General features: G+C 42.1%; 1 protein-coding gene and 1 non-coding gene across 2 annotated transcripts; one reads left to right on the top strand and one right to left on the bottom strand.

The window, feature by feature from the left end:
• Positions 1 to 275: 275 nt before the first annotated feature.
• Positions 276 to 382, bottom strand: LOC116193381. The gene has a single exon (XR_004154288.1). It is a non-coding gene; the product is annotated as a small nucleolar RNA R71 (small nucleolar RNA).
• Positions 383 to 3,306: 2,924 nt separating this feature from the next.
• On the top strand, positions 3,307 to 5,179 carry LOC116192624. Its single transcript, XM_031521221.1, has 2 exons — positions 3,307 to 3,381; positions 4,687 to 5,179. The coding sequence occupies exons 1-2, from the start codon at positions 3,330 to 3,332 to the stop codon at positions 5,067 to 5,069; spliced, it is 435 nt and encodes a 144-aa protein (XP_031377081.1). The 5' UTR covers positions 3,307 to 3,329; the 3' UTR covers positions 5,070 to 5,179.
• Positions 5,180 to 15,116: the final 9,937 nt, after the last annotated feature.

Genomic DNA, 15,116 nt, shown 5'->3' on the forward strand with positions numbered 1-15,116 from the left:
TGAAGCCGGCACTCATCCAGATAGTTCAATCAAATCAGTTTGGAGGATATCCCAACGAGAGTCCTGATGAGCATATTGCAGGATTCCTCCAATACTGTAACATGGTAAAGATGAATAATGTCACTGATGATGTTATTAGATTACAGCTTTTTCCTTTCTCACTTAGGGATAAAGCGAGAGCCTGGTTCAACTCACTGCCACAAGAGTCCATCACCACTTGGGCCGACCTTTCATCTAAGTTTCTCAGGAGATTTTTCCCACCAGCTAGGACTGCAAGATTGAGGAACGAAATCACTAACTTCACCAAGTTCAGTGGTGAATCACTTTATGAGGCATGGGAGAGATTCAAGGAGGCAATCAGAAAGTGCCCACATCACGGATTGCCAGATAATCTCCTAATTGAGGTTTTCTATCTTAGCCTGGATGATACATTGAGGTCTCTAGTAGATGCTGCAGCAGGAGGCGCACTGATGGGTAAGAATTATGATGAAGCAAGTGCTTTGATAGAAGAGATGGCCTCCAGTGCACATAATTGGCAGAATGAGAGAAGCAAATCAAGAGTGGCATCAGTCAATGACATGGACACTATTGCTAATTTGACAACCCAGATTTCAGCTCTAACTAACCAGGTAAGTAAACTCACCTCAGCACATTCTTTTAATACTAATCAGGTTGCTTTTTGTGAGTTGTGTTCAGGACCACATTCGACTCTTGAATGCATGTCTGGAAATCCCTCAACTTCACCCAATGGAGAGCAAGTGAACTTTGTCAACAACTTCCAACGGAGTAATCAAGGGCCTTATTCGAACGCTTACAATCCAGGGTGGCATAATCATCCTAATTTCTCATGGAGGAATGAGAATAATGCACTTAAATTGCCACCTGGATTCCAGAAGCAAGGCCCTGCTCAGAATGCTCCACCTCAGCAGAGTCAGTCGAGAATGGAAGAGCTCATATTGAGCTATATGCAAAAGACTGACACCATGCTACAGAATCAACAAGCCACTATTCGAAACCTAGAGGGTAAGATTAGTCAGATTTCTCAACAATTGAGTAATAGACAATCAGGGTCTTTACCCAGCAACACTGAAGAAAACCCCAAGGGTGTCAATGCTATAATGCTGAAGAGTGGCAAGGAATTGGACACAGTCAATAGAAAAGCTGAAACTCAGGAGGATAGTCCAGATAAAGACAAAGGTAAGCAAAATGTGGAGGAACCAAGGCAGAAGTCACTAGGGGTGAAACCGTATGTTCCTCCTGTCCCTTTTCCAAGAAGATTGAAGCAACAGCAGCTGGACGCCCAATTTGCTAAATTCCCAGATGTCTTTAAAAAGCTGCAAATCAACATTCCATTTGCAGAAGCACTCCAGCAGATGCCTTCATATGCTAGATTCATGAAGGATCTGCTCACTAAAAAGAGGAAGTTTGATGGGAGTGAGCCTGTGATGCTTACAGGAGAGTGTTCTATGATTCTCCGAAAGGACTTGCCTAACTTACCACGCAAACAGAGATATCAGGGGAGTTTCACTGTTCCTTGTACTATAGGGAATTTTCATTTTGAGAACGTTCTTATCGATTCAGGTGCAAGTATAAATTTAATGCCTCTGTCTATTTTCAGGAAACTTGGACTTGGAGAATGCAATAAAACTCATATTACCTTGCAACTTGCTGACAGGAGTATCAAATTTCCAAAGGGTATTGTCGAGAATGTCCTGGTGAAGGTAGACAAATTCATATTTCCAGTCAACTTCATAGTCTTGGAGATGGAGGAGGACAGAGAGGTGCCCATGATCCTTGGCAGACCGTTCCTTGCGACAGGTAAAGTATTAATAGATGTGGAACAAGGTAAGCTCACTTTAAGAGTTATGAATGAACAAATAACTTTTAATGTTTATGATGCCATAAAGAAATTTGATGATGGCAAATCTTGTTACACCATTGATATTATTGATGAGCTTATCTCTGAGTCTGTGGAGGAGAAAGCAGGTGTGGATACAATGGAATCAGTCCTTAGGGATCTGGACGATTGGAGTGATGATGATGAGCATGAGGAAGAATCTGTGGAGAAGGTGTCAGAAATCAAGGCTCGCTACTATGAGGAGCTGGGCACCAGTGCGACAAAACCAGTGTCATCTTTGACACACTCCCCAGTGCTAGAACTTAAACCATTGCCTAGCCATTTAAAATATGCCTATCTTGGAATAGATGATACTTTGCCAATAATTATCTCTTCTTCCTTGACAGGTGATCAGGAGCAGCAGCTCCTAAGCGTGCTGAGAGAGCACAAGGAGGCAATAGGATGGACTATTGCAGATATCAAAGGGATCAGCCCTCTGATTTGCACTCACAGGATAATGTTGGAAGCTGAGTGCAAACCCACAGTGCAATCACAGAGGCGACTTAACCCAACTCTCAAAGAGGTAGTGAAGAAAGAAGTGCTTAAACTGTTGGATGTAGGTATTATCTATCCTATCTCAGATAGTAAATGGGTTAGTCCTGTTCAAGTAGTGCCTAAAAAGGGTGGTATGACTGTGGTTAAAAATGAGGTCAATGAATTAATCCCGACTCGTACTGTGATTGGGTGGAGAGTTTGTATAGATTACAGGAAACTAAATGATGCTACCCGTAAAGACCATTTCCCCCTCCCCTTCATTGATCAGATGCTAGAAAAACTTGCAAGGCATGATTATTATTGTTTTCTAGATGGTTATTCTGGTTATAATCAGATTCATATAGCACCCGAGGACCAGGAGAAAACCACATTCACTTGTCCCTATGGCACTTTTGCCTTTAGGAGAATGCCTTTCGGTCTCTGTAATGCACCTGCCACTTTCCAGAGGTGCATGATGTCTATATTTTCTGACATGTTAGAGAATTTTATTGAAATATTTATGGATGATTTCTCTGTTTTTGGGAAGTCATTTGAATCTTTTCTGACAAATTTAAGCTGTGTGCTTAAAAGATGTAAGGAGACTAATCTGCTTCTGAACTGGGAGAAATGTCATTTTATGGTAAGAGAGGGAATAGTCTTAGGTCACAAGGTGTCAAAGAAAGGGATTGAAGTTGATCGAGCAAAAGTGGAGATAATAGAGAAGTTGCCACCACCTACTTCAACAAAAGGAGTAAGGAGCTTCTTAGGACATGCTGGCTTCTACAGGAGATTTATCGAGGACTTTTCTAAAATCTCTAGACCTCTTTGTAATTTACTTGAAAAAGATTCTGCTTTTGTTTTTAATGACAGTTGTTTGCAGGCATTCAATTTATTGAAGGAGAAACTCACTTCTGCACCAGTGATCGTTACACCTAATTGGGAGCTTCCGTTTGAGCTGATGTGTGATGCCAGCGACTATGCTGTAGGAGCAGTACTTGGGCAAAGGAGAGGTAAGGTATTTCATGCAATATACTATGCTAGTAGAACTTTAAATGAGGCCCAAAAGAACTATGCCACAACTGAAAATGAGCTTTTCGCAGTCATATTTGCATGTGACAAGTTTCGGCCTTATCTGATAGGTTCTAAGATCATAGTATACACAAACCATGCTGCCCTGAAATATTTGTTTGCCAAAGCTGATGCTAAACCTAAGCTAATTCGTTGGATTCTACTGCTACAGGAATTTGACCTGGAAATTAGAGACACAAAGGGAACTGAAAATATAGTGGCTGATCATTTATCCCGTTTGGAATCTAATTGTTTAGATTCACCCATTAATGAAAAGTTCCCTGATGAACAATTGCATGTAGTAGAAATCCAAGGATTACCTTGGTATGCTGATATAGTAAATTACATTGTTAGCAAAATCACACCATATGGTTTGTCATTTCAACAGAAAAAGAAATTTCTGCATGATGTGAAATACTATTTTTGGGACGAACCTTATCTGTCCAAATGTTGTGCTAACCAAGTAATTAGACGTTGTGTGCCTGAAACTGAACAGCTTAGCATAATACAACACTGTCATTCTAAGGAAGCAGGAGGCCACTTTGGTGTGGAAAGAACTGCAACTAAGATCTTATCTTGTGGATTTTATTGGCCTAGAGTATTTCATGATTGCAGGAATTACATTATGTCTTGTGCTCCATGCCAAAGAACTGGCAATATTTCTAGGAGACATGAATTACCACAAAATAGCATACTTGTAATTGAGCTTTTTGATGTGTGGGGAATAGACTTTATGGGTCCTTTTCCCTCTTCTTTTTCAAATAAATATATTCTTGTGGCTGTTGATTATGTTTCAAAATGGGGGGAAGCAGTTGCTCTACAAAGTAATGATGCTAGAGTTGTAATCAAATTTTTGAAAAAGAACATCTTTTCAAGATTTGGGGTACCTAGAGCCATTATAAGTGATGGGGGATCACATTTTTGCAATCGGCAATTTGAAAAATTATTATCAAAATATGGAGTTACTCATAAAATTGCCATCCCTTATCATCCACAGACTTGTGGACAGGTTGAGGTGTCCAATAGGGAAATAAAGCGTATCTTAGAGAAAACAGTCAATGCATCTAGGAAAGATTGATTTTTAAAACTTGATGATGCATTGTGGGCTTACAGGACAGCTTTCAAAACCCTCATAGGAATGTCCCCATACAAGATTGTTTATGGTAAATCATGTCACCTACCAGTAGAGCTTGAGCACAAAGCATACTGGGCCATAAAATACCTTAACTTTGATTTACAAGCTGCAGGTGAAAAGAGATTGCTCCAGTTGAATCAGATGGCTGAGATGAGAGAGGAAGCATATGAAAATGCTAGGATATACAAGGAGCGAGCCAAGCGATGGCATGATAGGAACATCCTAAAGCGAGAGTTTTTGCCTGGTCAGAAAGTCCTATTATACAACTCTCGCTTGAAGTTGTTCCCAGGTAAGTTAAAATCTCGATGGTCTGGACCATTTGTTATTTCTAATGTTTTTCCCTATGGTGCAGTTGAGCTGAAGTCAGAAGATGACCGCACTTTTAAAGTAAACGGTCATCTTCTCAAGCATTACTTTGAAGGGGAAAATATTGATGGTGATGCCACTACGGTGGATCTAGCAAATTCGGTTGAAGAACTGGAAAAGTCGAACTAGCAACTATAAACTAAGTGCTTCATGGGAGGCAGCCCATGTCTGAGAGCTAAAGTCCCTGTTGGCTCTCAATTCTTTTGCTTCATTTGTTTTATTTTGATTTGCTGTTGGTTTGTACTTTATCAAGCACCCACTCATTGGGTAGACTTGTGATATTTGCTATTTGACTGTTTTAGTTAAGATGGATTATCTGCTATTTTTGTTCTTTTTGTTGTTTTCTTTTTGTTTTTGAAGCCAGGGTGGATAACAACTGCTGACTCTCTCTATTGCTATACCAGTTGGAACTTCAATTGCTTCAACTTAATTTTTCGAAACCGGGGAAGTACTAGTATCTCTTTTTCTCTTATATTCTTTATTTTTATTTTCATTTTACTAGAGCTACATTAGGAACAGTGAGGATACTGTTTAATCTAAGTGTGGGGAAGGGAGATACTAAACAGATGGAGTATAAAATTGAGTATAGTGTTGATGTCTGAATTCTGTGATTTAATTTGTTACTCATGACATCTGATGCCTGTCTTTGTTGATAAATGGTTATACTTCCCTGTCACCTTGAACTATAATTGTCCTTAAGTTATCTGGCAATTGTTAGGCCAAATTCTTTTTTTTAAAATTTTTATTTTTTTTAATTATTGAAATCTAGAGATTGTACGAAGAATATTGTTGATAGCATTTGTCTAGGAATTGTTTGAAAAAAATTGACTCACTTAGGCGCCCTACTCACCACTGTTGTGATTTTTGTACTTAGTTAAAATTAATTAGTCAAATCTTTAGAAATCAAATTTACCTAGTTTTTAGCCCTAGAGTTTGAAGTTTAAGAGTCGGTCAAGTCCTTAAGTGAAAAATAAACAGGTCTACTTCTAAGCAAAGTTAGTTAGTATATCCTCTTTTTAATTATTCTAATAGCACTTTAACATTTAGTGAAAGAGGTAGAAGAAGCTTTGTACTTAGTGATTCCTATAAAAGAAGTCTGAAAAGTGTTAGTGAGCATTCAAAAAAAAAAAGCAAGCATAACCTTTACTCCATTGACTCAAGAATTGAGTTATGAGTATCCTAACTTGAATGTTAGAGTGAGAAAGAGTTCGTAGGGGTCCCTTTAAAACCCGGTCACTTGGGTGATGAGCCCGGGATGTGCCGACTCAATGAACTCACTATAACGAGAAGAGCGGTCAGGCACAAGTCCAAACAAAAATTGGACTTGAAAAAAAAATTGCTTCTGAAACAGAAAGGAAAAACTGAATGCAAAAACAAAAAAAAAATGAATTAAGACTTGTAATAAAAAGGAAGAAAACCTAGGGACGAAGCAGATACCATATGCTTTCACTACCTTGTTGACTTGCTTAGAGGGAAAATTAGAGGGATCATATGCCTGCTAACAGCTATGAAGTTTAAATGTGTATTTTTCCTTATAGGACTGAGTATTTACTTTTGAAATAGAAATCTTAGGCTAAACGCTTGGATTAAAATTTGCTTTCTCTAGATTAGTTGGTTAATTTCAACGGTAGTACTCTGATCACATGTTTCCAGTTTGGTTTGAGCAGTGGGCACCACAAAATAGCGAGTCATAAATTGTGAGATATCAAATGCTTGAATTAGTGAATATGAAAATTTGTACTCTCTATGATAGATTTCTTTCCTTGGTCTTATTTATTTTGCTTGAGGACAAGCAAAAGTTCAAGTGTGGGGAAGTTGATAAGGGCATATTATACTAATATTTATTGTGCAATTCATGTTAAATTATTATTAATTTTATAGAAATTATAAGAAGTTGGTGCTCAATTATGTGTAATTTGATATTGTAGGTCTTTGAGGACTTAGATGGAATTACGAGCAATATTGAGGAGTTTTGCGCAATTTGGAGCCAGTCTATATCTTTCGGAAATCTTTTTTGTTTTGGATATAAATACTCCTCATAACAAGAATAGAAAACCCTGGGGGGAGCCATCTTTCACCATTCTTTTAACCTAGAGAGTTTTTTTTGAGAGAGTCTTGTCTGGAGCCGTCACCTGGATCAATTGATTTGAAGCGAAGAATTGTGGAAGAGACAATTCCTTAAAGGAATTGTTGGGTTTTTGTTTTAGGATTCAATATCTTGAGTTTACTGCTGAATATGAATTCTATTGCAATGACTCCTTTGAATTATAATTGTGTTTTCAATTCCATGATGTTCTAAGCTTCTCTTGTGGGAATATGATGAAACCCTAGGTAGCTAATATGATGATTGTCGACATGTTATAGGATTAATAGATGTGTTAATGATTCATGATTGCAATTCCTATAATTTCAATTTTAATTCTTAATTGGTTATAATTGTTAGAAACACTATTGATACGGGAGTTGATATAGTGTTTGTTAGGAATTCTTGATTAGACTAATTAGTTAAATGCGGAAGCTGCGTTAATTAGTTTAATTAGAGATTATCCAGGGATTAATGCAATGTTTCTAGTTAGTTATTCGCTAAGACATTAGGGATAATTAATTTAGGGCATTAGACAATCATAGCACTGGAAGGTGTATGATTATAATTTAGAGTCCACTATTAATTAGAGACGCGGGAGCTGATTGATTAATTAGGGGTTTAAGACTTTAATTTTAAAGGCTTGATAAACTCACTTGAATAACCACATAGCTATTAATCTATATAACATGATGGCAATCTGATTAGTGAAACTAGGGTGGATTCTATTTTTCCCACTTTCAATTGATATATTTTCATACAATTCTCTTTCTGCTCTTTGTGACGATTTAGGTTGATTAGTAGTTAATTAGTTAATTCTCTCAATTTGATTGCTTAGATAATAATAGAATCTAATATAGGTTTAGTACTTAATTAATCCTCGTGGGATCGACACTCTATTCATCACTATATTACTTGATCTGACCCAGTATACTTGCTGGTAGAATTCGCGCTTATTTTTATATATATTTGCAGTGAATCATCCACATTTACTACTTTTTAGACTCCGTGTCCACGGACTTTGCGTCTACATTTACTGCTTTTCGGACTTCGCGTCCACATTTACTACTTTCCGGACTCCGTGTCCACATTTACTGCTTTTCGGACTCCGCATCCACATTTACTACTTTCCGGACTCCGCGTCCACATTTACTGCTTTCTGGACTCCGCCTCCACGAACTTCGCGTCCACATTTACTGCTTTCCACGGGCTTCGGTCTGGCAACTTACCGCTTTCCACAGGCTTCGGCCTGGCAATTTACCGCTTTCCACGAGCTTCGGCCTGGCATTTTACCGCTTTCCAAGGGCTTCGGCCTGGCAATTTACCGCTTTCCACGGGCTTCGGCCTGGCATTTTACAGCTTTCCACGGGCTTCGGCTTGGCATTTCACTTTCCACGGGCTTCGGCCTGGCAATTTACCGCTTTCCACGGGCTTCGGCTTGGCATTTTACCGCTTTCCACGGGCTTCGGCCTGGCAACTTACCGATTTCCACGGGCTTCGGCCTGGCAATTTACCTCTTTCCACGGGCTTCGGCCTGGCATTTTACCGCTTTCCACGGGCTTCGGCCTGGCAATTTACCGCTTTACACGGGCTTCGGCCTGGCATTTTACCGCTTTTCACGAGCTTCGGCCTGGCAATTTACCGCTTTCCACGGGCTTCGGCCTGGCAATTTACCGCTTTCCACGGGTTTCGGCCTGGCAATTTACCGTTTTCCACGGGTTTCGACCTAATAGTTTATTGCTTTCCGCAGGCTCCAACCCTGCATGCACAGCTTTGCGGGCTCAGGCCCCTCATCGACCACTTCATAATCTCTACCTCTCAACCATGCCACCATGTCGTGACAGGTCCGTGCACTTGCACAGTTTCTCCCACACACCCAAGATGGAGGAACAAACGACTACAAAGAGAGGCATCAAGAAGGTAGCCAGGGCCCAAATGGGTGCTTCTCATGAGCTTTGGTTAAATCCTCTAATCGAGCATGCAACCAAAGAGGGACAAGCTGTCGGCACCCCATTTTGGTCCACCGGCTCCAAAGACAAAAATGTCGGGCCGAGGCTCATGCTACTACTCATGACTTGGCAACCAGGAGCGAACGTTCGGACATGAGGGCACGGACTACGGTAGAGAAGCAGGAATCGCTATAAAAGCACAAAAGGGCAATCAGAAGAATGGAAGAATAAGGAACCTCGAAAATAGCAGAAGCCGGCAGTGTAGCACTATTCATCGACAGATCGCCGAAGCGTCAGAAGATATCCAATATGGGACTCTAAAAATCCATCTTGGTACCAAAATGACCAATGGCACTTCCGAGCGCATTTCAGAAGCCTCATGCTTAAGCCGGGGCACTCCTGAACATTTGCATACGCCTTCCTAAAGGGGCTCCCGGGACTCCTGATCCGTGGACAGGTAAACGGCACCCGAAAACAGGCCTGCACACACCCAAGGACCACCAGGACCATGGAACAGGATTCATACTACGTTTCGGGGTTCATCTTGGTCTCCCGAGTGGATCCCGACCCCGGAAAAAGGGGTCATTTTCTACAGAAAGACATAGCCGGAGACTCTTTTAACAAATCGTCAGTGAACGAAATTTGTGCCAATCAATCCCAGGGACCTCAAGGGCTTGGGAGATAAACCCCGATCGCATTGCATAATCCATTTAGGTTTCCCGAGTACTATTCCAGTAACAAAAGGGCCCCTTTCACGGGGAATCTTGTGCTCATAGCTCATTCGGGAAAATGTTGACATCCGAGCTTTGCACCACCCACTCCCAACAACCCGCAGGGGCTAGGAAATCATTTCGGTTCGGACCAAGCAAGTCATACCGATCTCTCGAGTGACGTTTCAATGGTCACGAACGCCTCCCGACAAGTCTTCGGGATTCATTTTTGACAAACGGAGATCACAGTGGTCTCCGAACACATCAGAACACTCGGGAAACACTGAGAAGCTCCGTTCGCGGATTCCTAGGTCATCTTCGGTTATCGATCTCCAGCCGAGGTCGGAGAGTAAACCGTTTCGCTCAATGCGAAAAATACACCGGTGCGAGCCTTACAACACGCAGAAGTGCAAATAGGCGTCAGAAGGGGACAACTTCGCTCCGATCATCCAAACGGAGCAAAACCGGCTTTCGCGTCCCCGAGTCATCCGAGCATTCACTTTCAAGAAGCATGTCAATATTAGTCTCATTAAAACCGTATTCGCGCGCACGATCAATCGAGCCTCGAGCTTCTTCCGGCTTTCTTCCTAGTCAAGTGAGACCCTTGAGCTAGCCAAGCCAAGCCAAGCCGCAAGCCATGGCTCTACTCTAGAGTTGAGCCAAATGAGCCTCCACCATACATTTCAAAATATCTCTTACACACTTCCCATCCATCCTTCCATCCATCAACTCTCATTTCCCTTCTCTTCCTTTCCCCACACTCAACAAGACAACTTCCCCACCCTAATCTTCCCTCCAAAATTCGGAACCCCTAAGCACCCCCCTCTAATTGCACTTAAACTCACTAGTTTGACTCATTAAGGCATCCTATAAGTACCCTACATGTTTTCGACCTCCTAAGTCCATTTCCGACCTTTGATTTTTCATTTGAAGCTCCCAACACCTCGTTCCAGCTCTGTCCAGAAACAGTCCGTTTTCCCGGTTTCTAGGCGAGTTTTTCCCTCTCGACTTAAGCAAACTCAACCAAACTTCATATCCCACATGTTTTCGACCTCCTAAGTCCATTTCTGAGCTTGGTTTTTGCATTTGAACCCTTCAGCCCTGCATTCCACAGTTGAGCAGAATCGGGTTTCATGGGGTGCATCCCGGGCTTCCTCGATGTCTTCTCCATCTAACGACTAAGGCGAGTCATGCCATCACTTTCTAAGGGTTCCTCATGACCCTCACTCTCCCCCATGACAAGGTGGTTGCGTGCTGACGGCCGTTCAACCATGCACCTCCGCCATTTCTCTCCTTTCTCCCTTCTCGGATCTTTCCAGTTTTTACCGGTTTTCTTTGCATCTTCCAGGAAAATATAGGCAGCAATCCTCACGAAACCTCCACAGGCGTGATCCTCATTCAGTTACGAGTCCAATGCCACCGATCTTGCACCAAAAGACCACCGGGAGCCTCCTGTGGAACTGTTTCTTCATCGAGTGCCAGTCGGGTCTATTTTGCCCCGACTGAGTCTGTCATTTTTTACTGATCCGACTTTGCTTCATCGTGTCACGCGATCTTTAATTTATATGTGAACTGTACACGTTTCACCGCTCAAGGGCATAATCGACATTATGTGATTCACTGATATCCTAGGCATTAGGGAGTCGAAAACACCTCGATCTAAGGACGAAAAAGGGGCGGCCAGTTCGGGTGCGAGTTTCATTCGTACGGCCCATTCCGTCCACTTTCGGTGTTTCTATCTCCCTATTGTAGATTCGGTGGAGGGCATCTTCATTTCTATTGCAAAACACGAAAAACCGGATTAATCATGCATCTGACTTAATCAAACATTAGATAACAGATAGGCGGAATGCTAGATTTCAATCTAGAATCAAAATACGAGTTTGGCAAATTCGGTGAAATCGCAGTGACACCTCACTGAATAGAGTTCTAAAACAAATTCACACATTTAATTGGCCTAGAACCATATCCCAGCCCACCTCTTTGTTTGCCTAGGTTAGATACATTGTTTGCTAATCAACCCCGGTTAATAACTGATTAAATCACGTACATTCGGCCTAATATACAACTTGTCTGTATTTATCTGCATTTATCAGTTTTTGTCTGTTTTTCATCCCTTTTATCAGTTTTCTTCTGTTTTCCATTTGCTTTTGCTGATATGTTGCGACTCGGGTCCGAACCCATAGGTTACGTAATACACGGGGTCCAACACCCCAAATCACCAAACACGAGGTCCAATGCCTCCTAACTCACTGAGCGCGTGCAACTCGAGTGCGGAATGAGATCTAGCCTCGAGTCACCATCACACTCCAAGTATGGCTTATGTGGAAGGCAATTTGGATTGGATGTGTGAAACGTGTTTAGATATCACCCGGGAGCTTGATTGGTCCAATGGTTACAATGGGAATCAACCGGTTCTCCTGCAGACCGTTGGTTCGATCGGACCCGACGCCCGGCTCCTTGAGCCCGCGTTGCCTTAATTTATTTATCGGTTATTCAAAACACGTTGAGCCGGAGCAGAATATTGGCCCAATGCAAACCGATCGGGATCCATTCACTTATTCAGTTGTATTTTGTAATTACTCGAGAGAACATTGCGAGGATTTGTTTGTACATTCATTCATTCATTTGTAAGGATCCCGATCGGCGAGCGAGAGGTCCGAGTGTCGAACTGGTCAAGTTGGTCTATTGTTACCAAGAGAGGAGTAAGCTCGAATACTCGTGGTCTCGGTTCGCAAAGGAAATCGACCATCACGGTCCGACGAACTGTAACGCGAAGATAGTGAACCGATTCCTCGACGCACAAGTTTACTCATCTTTCGGATTCTTGGCCCAATTTGATCAATTCATCGACTTTACGGTGTCGAAACAGGCGAGTCAAGTGCAACCCTAAATCATGCGGTAAGAAAGGGCACCCTTCGGTCATACCCTACGAGGTGAACCGAGAGGTCCTCATGATCCTTTCGGGCCACCCGTGGTCTTTTTGTCTCGATTTGGGATGGATTCCACGTTTTATTTTAGCTTATCATTATCACATGAGTCGGTGTAGCTTTATCGATTCCTTTTAAATACGATATTTGCATTTGCATTATGTGCTTGTTTGCGCACCCAAGATCATGGCGGCATCGGCTTTATAGAATGCGTGTTATTATCATCTTTGACATTTTATGCATGCAAGAAACGATTAGAACCGATACGAGAGAACATCTGGAATTCAAATTGAGTCAAGGAAATATTTGGTCATCTCCATTATGGAATGACCGAATTCCCCGTGACCTTCTTTGAGTTTAAGTTGGCCTCTTTTGTCGCTTCAAAATCGACTCTTGGAATTGAGTGTAATTTCTTTTTTCGTTTAATCGTTGATTACGCATTAGCTCCCATGTTAGGCGCGTTAGTTTTGGACGATCGCCCATCGAATCCATAACATTCGTGACTCGAAGACATAATCACTAAATAATCCCACAAACAGGGAAATGGGACGTGTCATTTGACTAATTAAACCATTCGGCCTAAATAATTGGACAAACCGAATATCAATTTGTAAACGCATCGACGGATTACGAAACGGTGGAAATGCCCTTTTCAAAATCCACAATTTCATAACATCGAGATGCATAACACGAATAGAATCAGTGTCTAGGGAGTACTCGCGTACTACGACTCGAGCCCGAGCCCAATTTGAGGCAGCTCAAATCGAAATACGTGAGTTCTCTTTGGACCTCTTCGTGTCACGCGATCTCCATTTTACACGTGTACTTCACACATTTTACCGCCCAAGGGCATAACCGTCATTTCGTGATCCGTCGATATCCTAGGCATTAAAGAGACCGAAACACCACGATCTATGGATAGAAAGGGGCAGCCCGTTCGGGTGCGAGTTTCATTCGCATGGCCCATTTCATCCACTTTCGGTGTTTCTATCCTCTTACTGTAGATTCGGTAGTTAGCATTATTATTTTTGTCACAAAACATATAAAATCGAATTAATCATGCACTTGACTCAATCAAACATTAGATAAGGCTAGGCGGAATACTAGGTTCCAAGTCTATAGTCAAAATACGAGTTTGGCATATTTAGTGAAGCCGCAGTGATATTCACGAAATGAAATTTTAAAACATACTCATACATGTAACTAGCCTAAAACCATATCCTAGTCCACCTCTTTGCTTGCTTAAGTTAGATACATTGTTTGATAATCAACCCCGGTTAATAACTGATTAAATCACGTACATTCGGTCTAATACAGAACTTGTCTGTAGTTGTTTGTATTTGTCTGTTTTTCATTAGTTTTTTCAGTTTTCTTCTATTTTCCATTTGCTCTTGCTGATTTGTCACGGCTCGATTTCGAACCCATAGGTTATGTAAAACACGGGGTCCAACACCCCAAATCACCGAACACGAGGTCCAACGCCTCCTAACTCACCGAGCGCGTGCAACCCGAGTGCGGAATAGGATCTAGCCTCGAGTCACCATCACACTCCAAGTATGACCTATGTGGAAGGCAATTTGGATTAGATGTGTGAAACGTGTTTAGATATCACCCGGGAGCTCGATCGGTCCAACAGTGACAGTGGGAATCAATCGGTTCTCCTGCCGACCATTGGTTCGATCGAACTCGACCCCCGGCTCTTTGAGCCCGCGTTATCTTAATTTATTTATCGGTCATTCAAAACACACGGTGAGCCGGAGCGAAATATTGATCCAATGTGAGCTGATCGGGGATTCATTTATTCAATTGTAATTTGTATTTCTTTGAGAGTACATTGTAAGGAACTTTATTTGTACATTCATTTGTAAGAATCCCCAATCGGTGAACGAGAGAGGTCCGAGCGCAGAATTAATCGAATCGATTCGTTTATCTGGAAGGCAAGTAAATTTAATGTTTCGTGGTTTCGGCTCGCACGGGGAATCGACCACCATGGCTCGACGAACCGTAGCTAGGATAGCGAGCCGTTTCTTCGATGCGCGAACTTACTTTCCTTTCGGATTCCTAATTCGAATCAATTGATTCACCGACTTTACGGTGTCAAAACGGGCAAGAAGAGCGCAACATAACTCACGCTGTAAATAAACAATTAATGGCAAGCCTAGCAAACTAGAGTACTGAAAGGGCGTGTGGGATATAGGCTCGCACGTAATAGAACCCCCGAATTCGGAATTTCCGGTTCCGTACGACCATTGCCTTAGTATTTAGGCGTACCCCGTACCCCTAGACCCGGGCGACTCAACGGCCCTCGACCTACGGGTCGAAAACAGTAAGTGGCGACTCCTTCTCACGCGTGTTCGTCACGCGCCCCCGGGAAGGTGGACACTCCCAAGCCGCGTTGCATTAGGCGCACGCATTACGTGCCCCGACGAGATGCAAATTCTGGTGCGCACAACCCCTAGGTTAATAACTTGTTAATTCGCGTAAACTCGACAATAATAAACACA

The sequence above is a fragment of the Punica granatum genome, chromosome 1 (genome assembly GCF_007655135.1).
Source record: "Punica granatum isolate Tunisia-2019 chromosome 1, ASM765513v2, whole genome shotgun sequence".
In the NCBI taxonomy this organism is placed as follows: domain Eukaryota; kingdom Viridiplantae; phylum Streptophyta; class Magnoliopsida; order Myrtales; family Lythraceae; genus Punica; species Punica granatum.

Excerpts from the sequence above, each read along its gene's own strand:
- LOC116192624 (XM_031521221.1), top strand. The coding sequence starts at position 3,330 with ATGTGTGATGCCAGCGACTATGCTGTAGGAGCAGTACTTGGGCAAAGG. Across the intron at positions 3,382-4,686 it reads AGTACTTGGGCAAAGGAGAG|GTGAAAAGAGATTGCTCCAG; the intron begins GTAAGGTATTTC and ends TACAAGCTGCAG.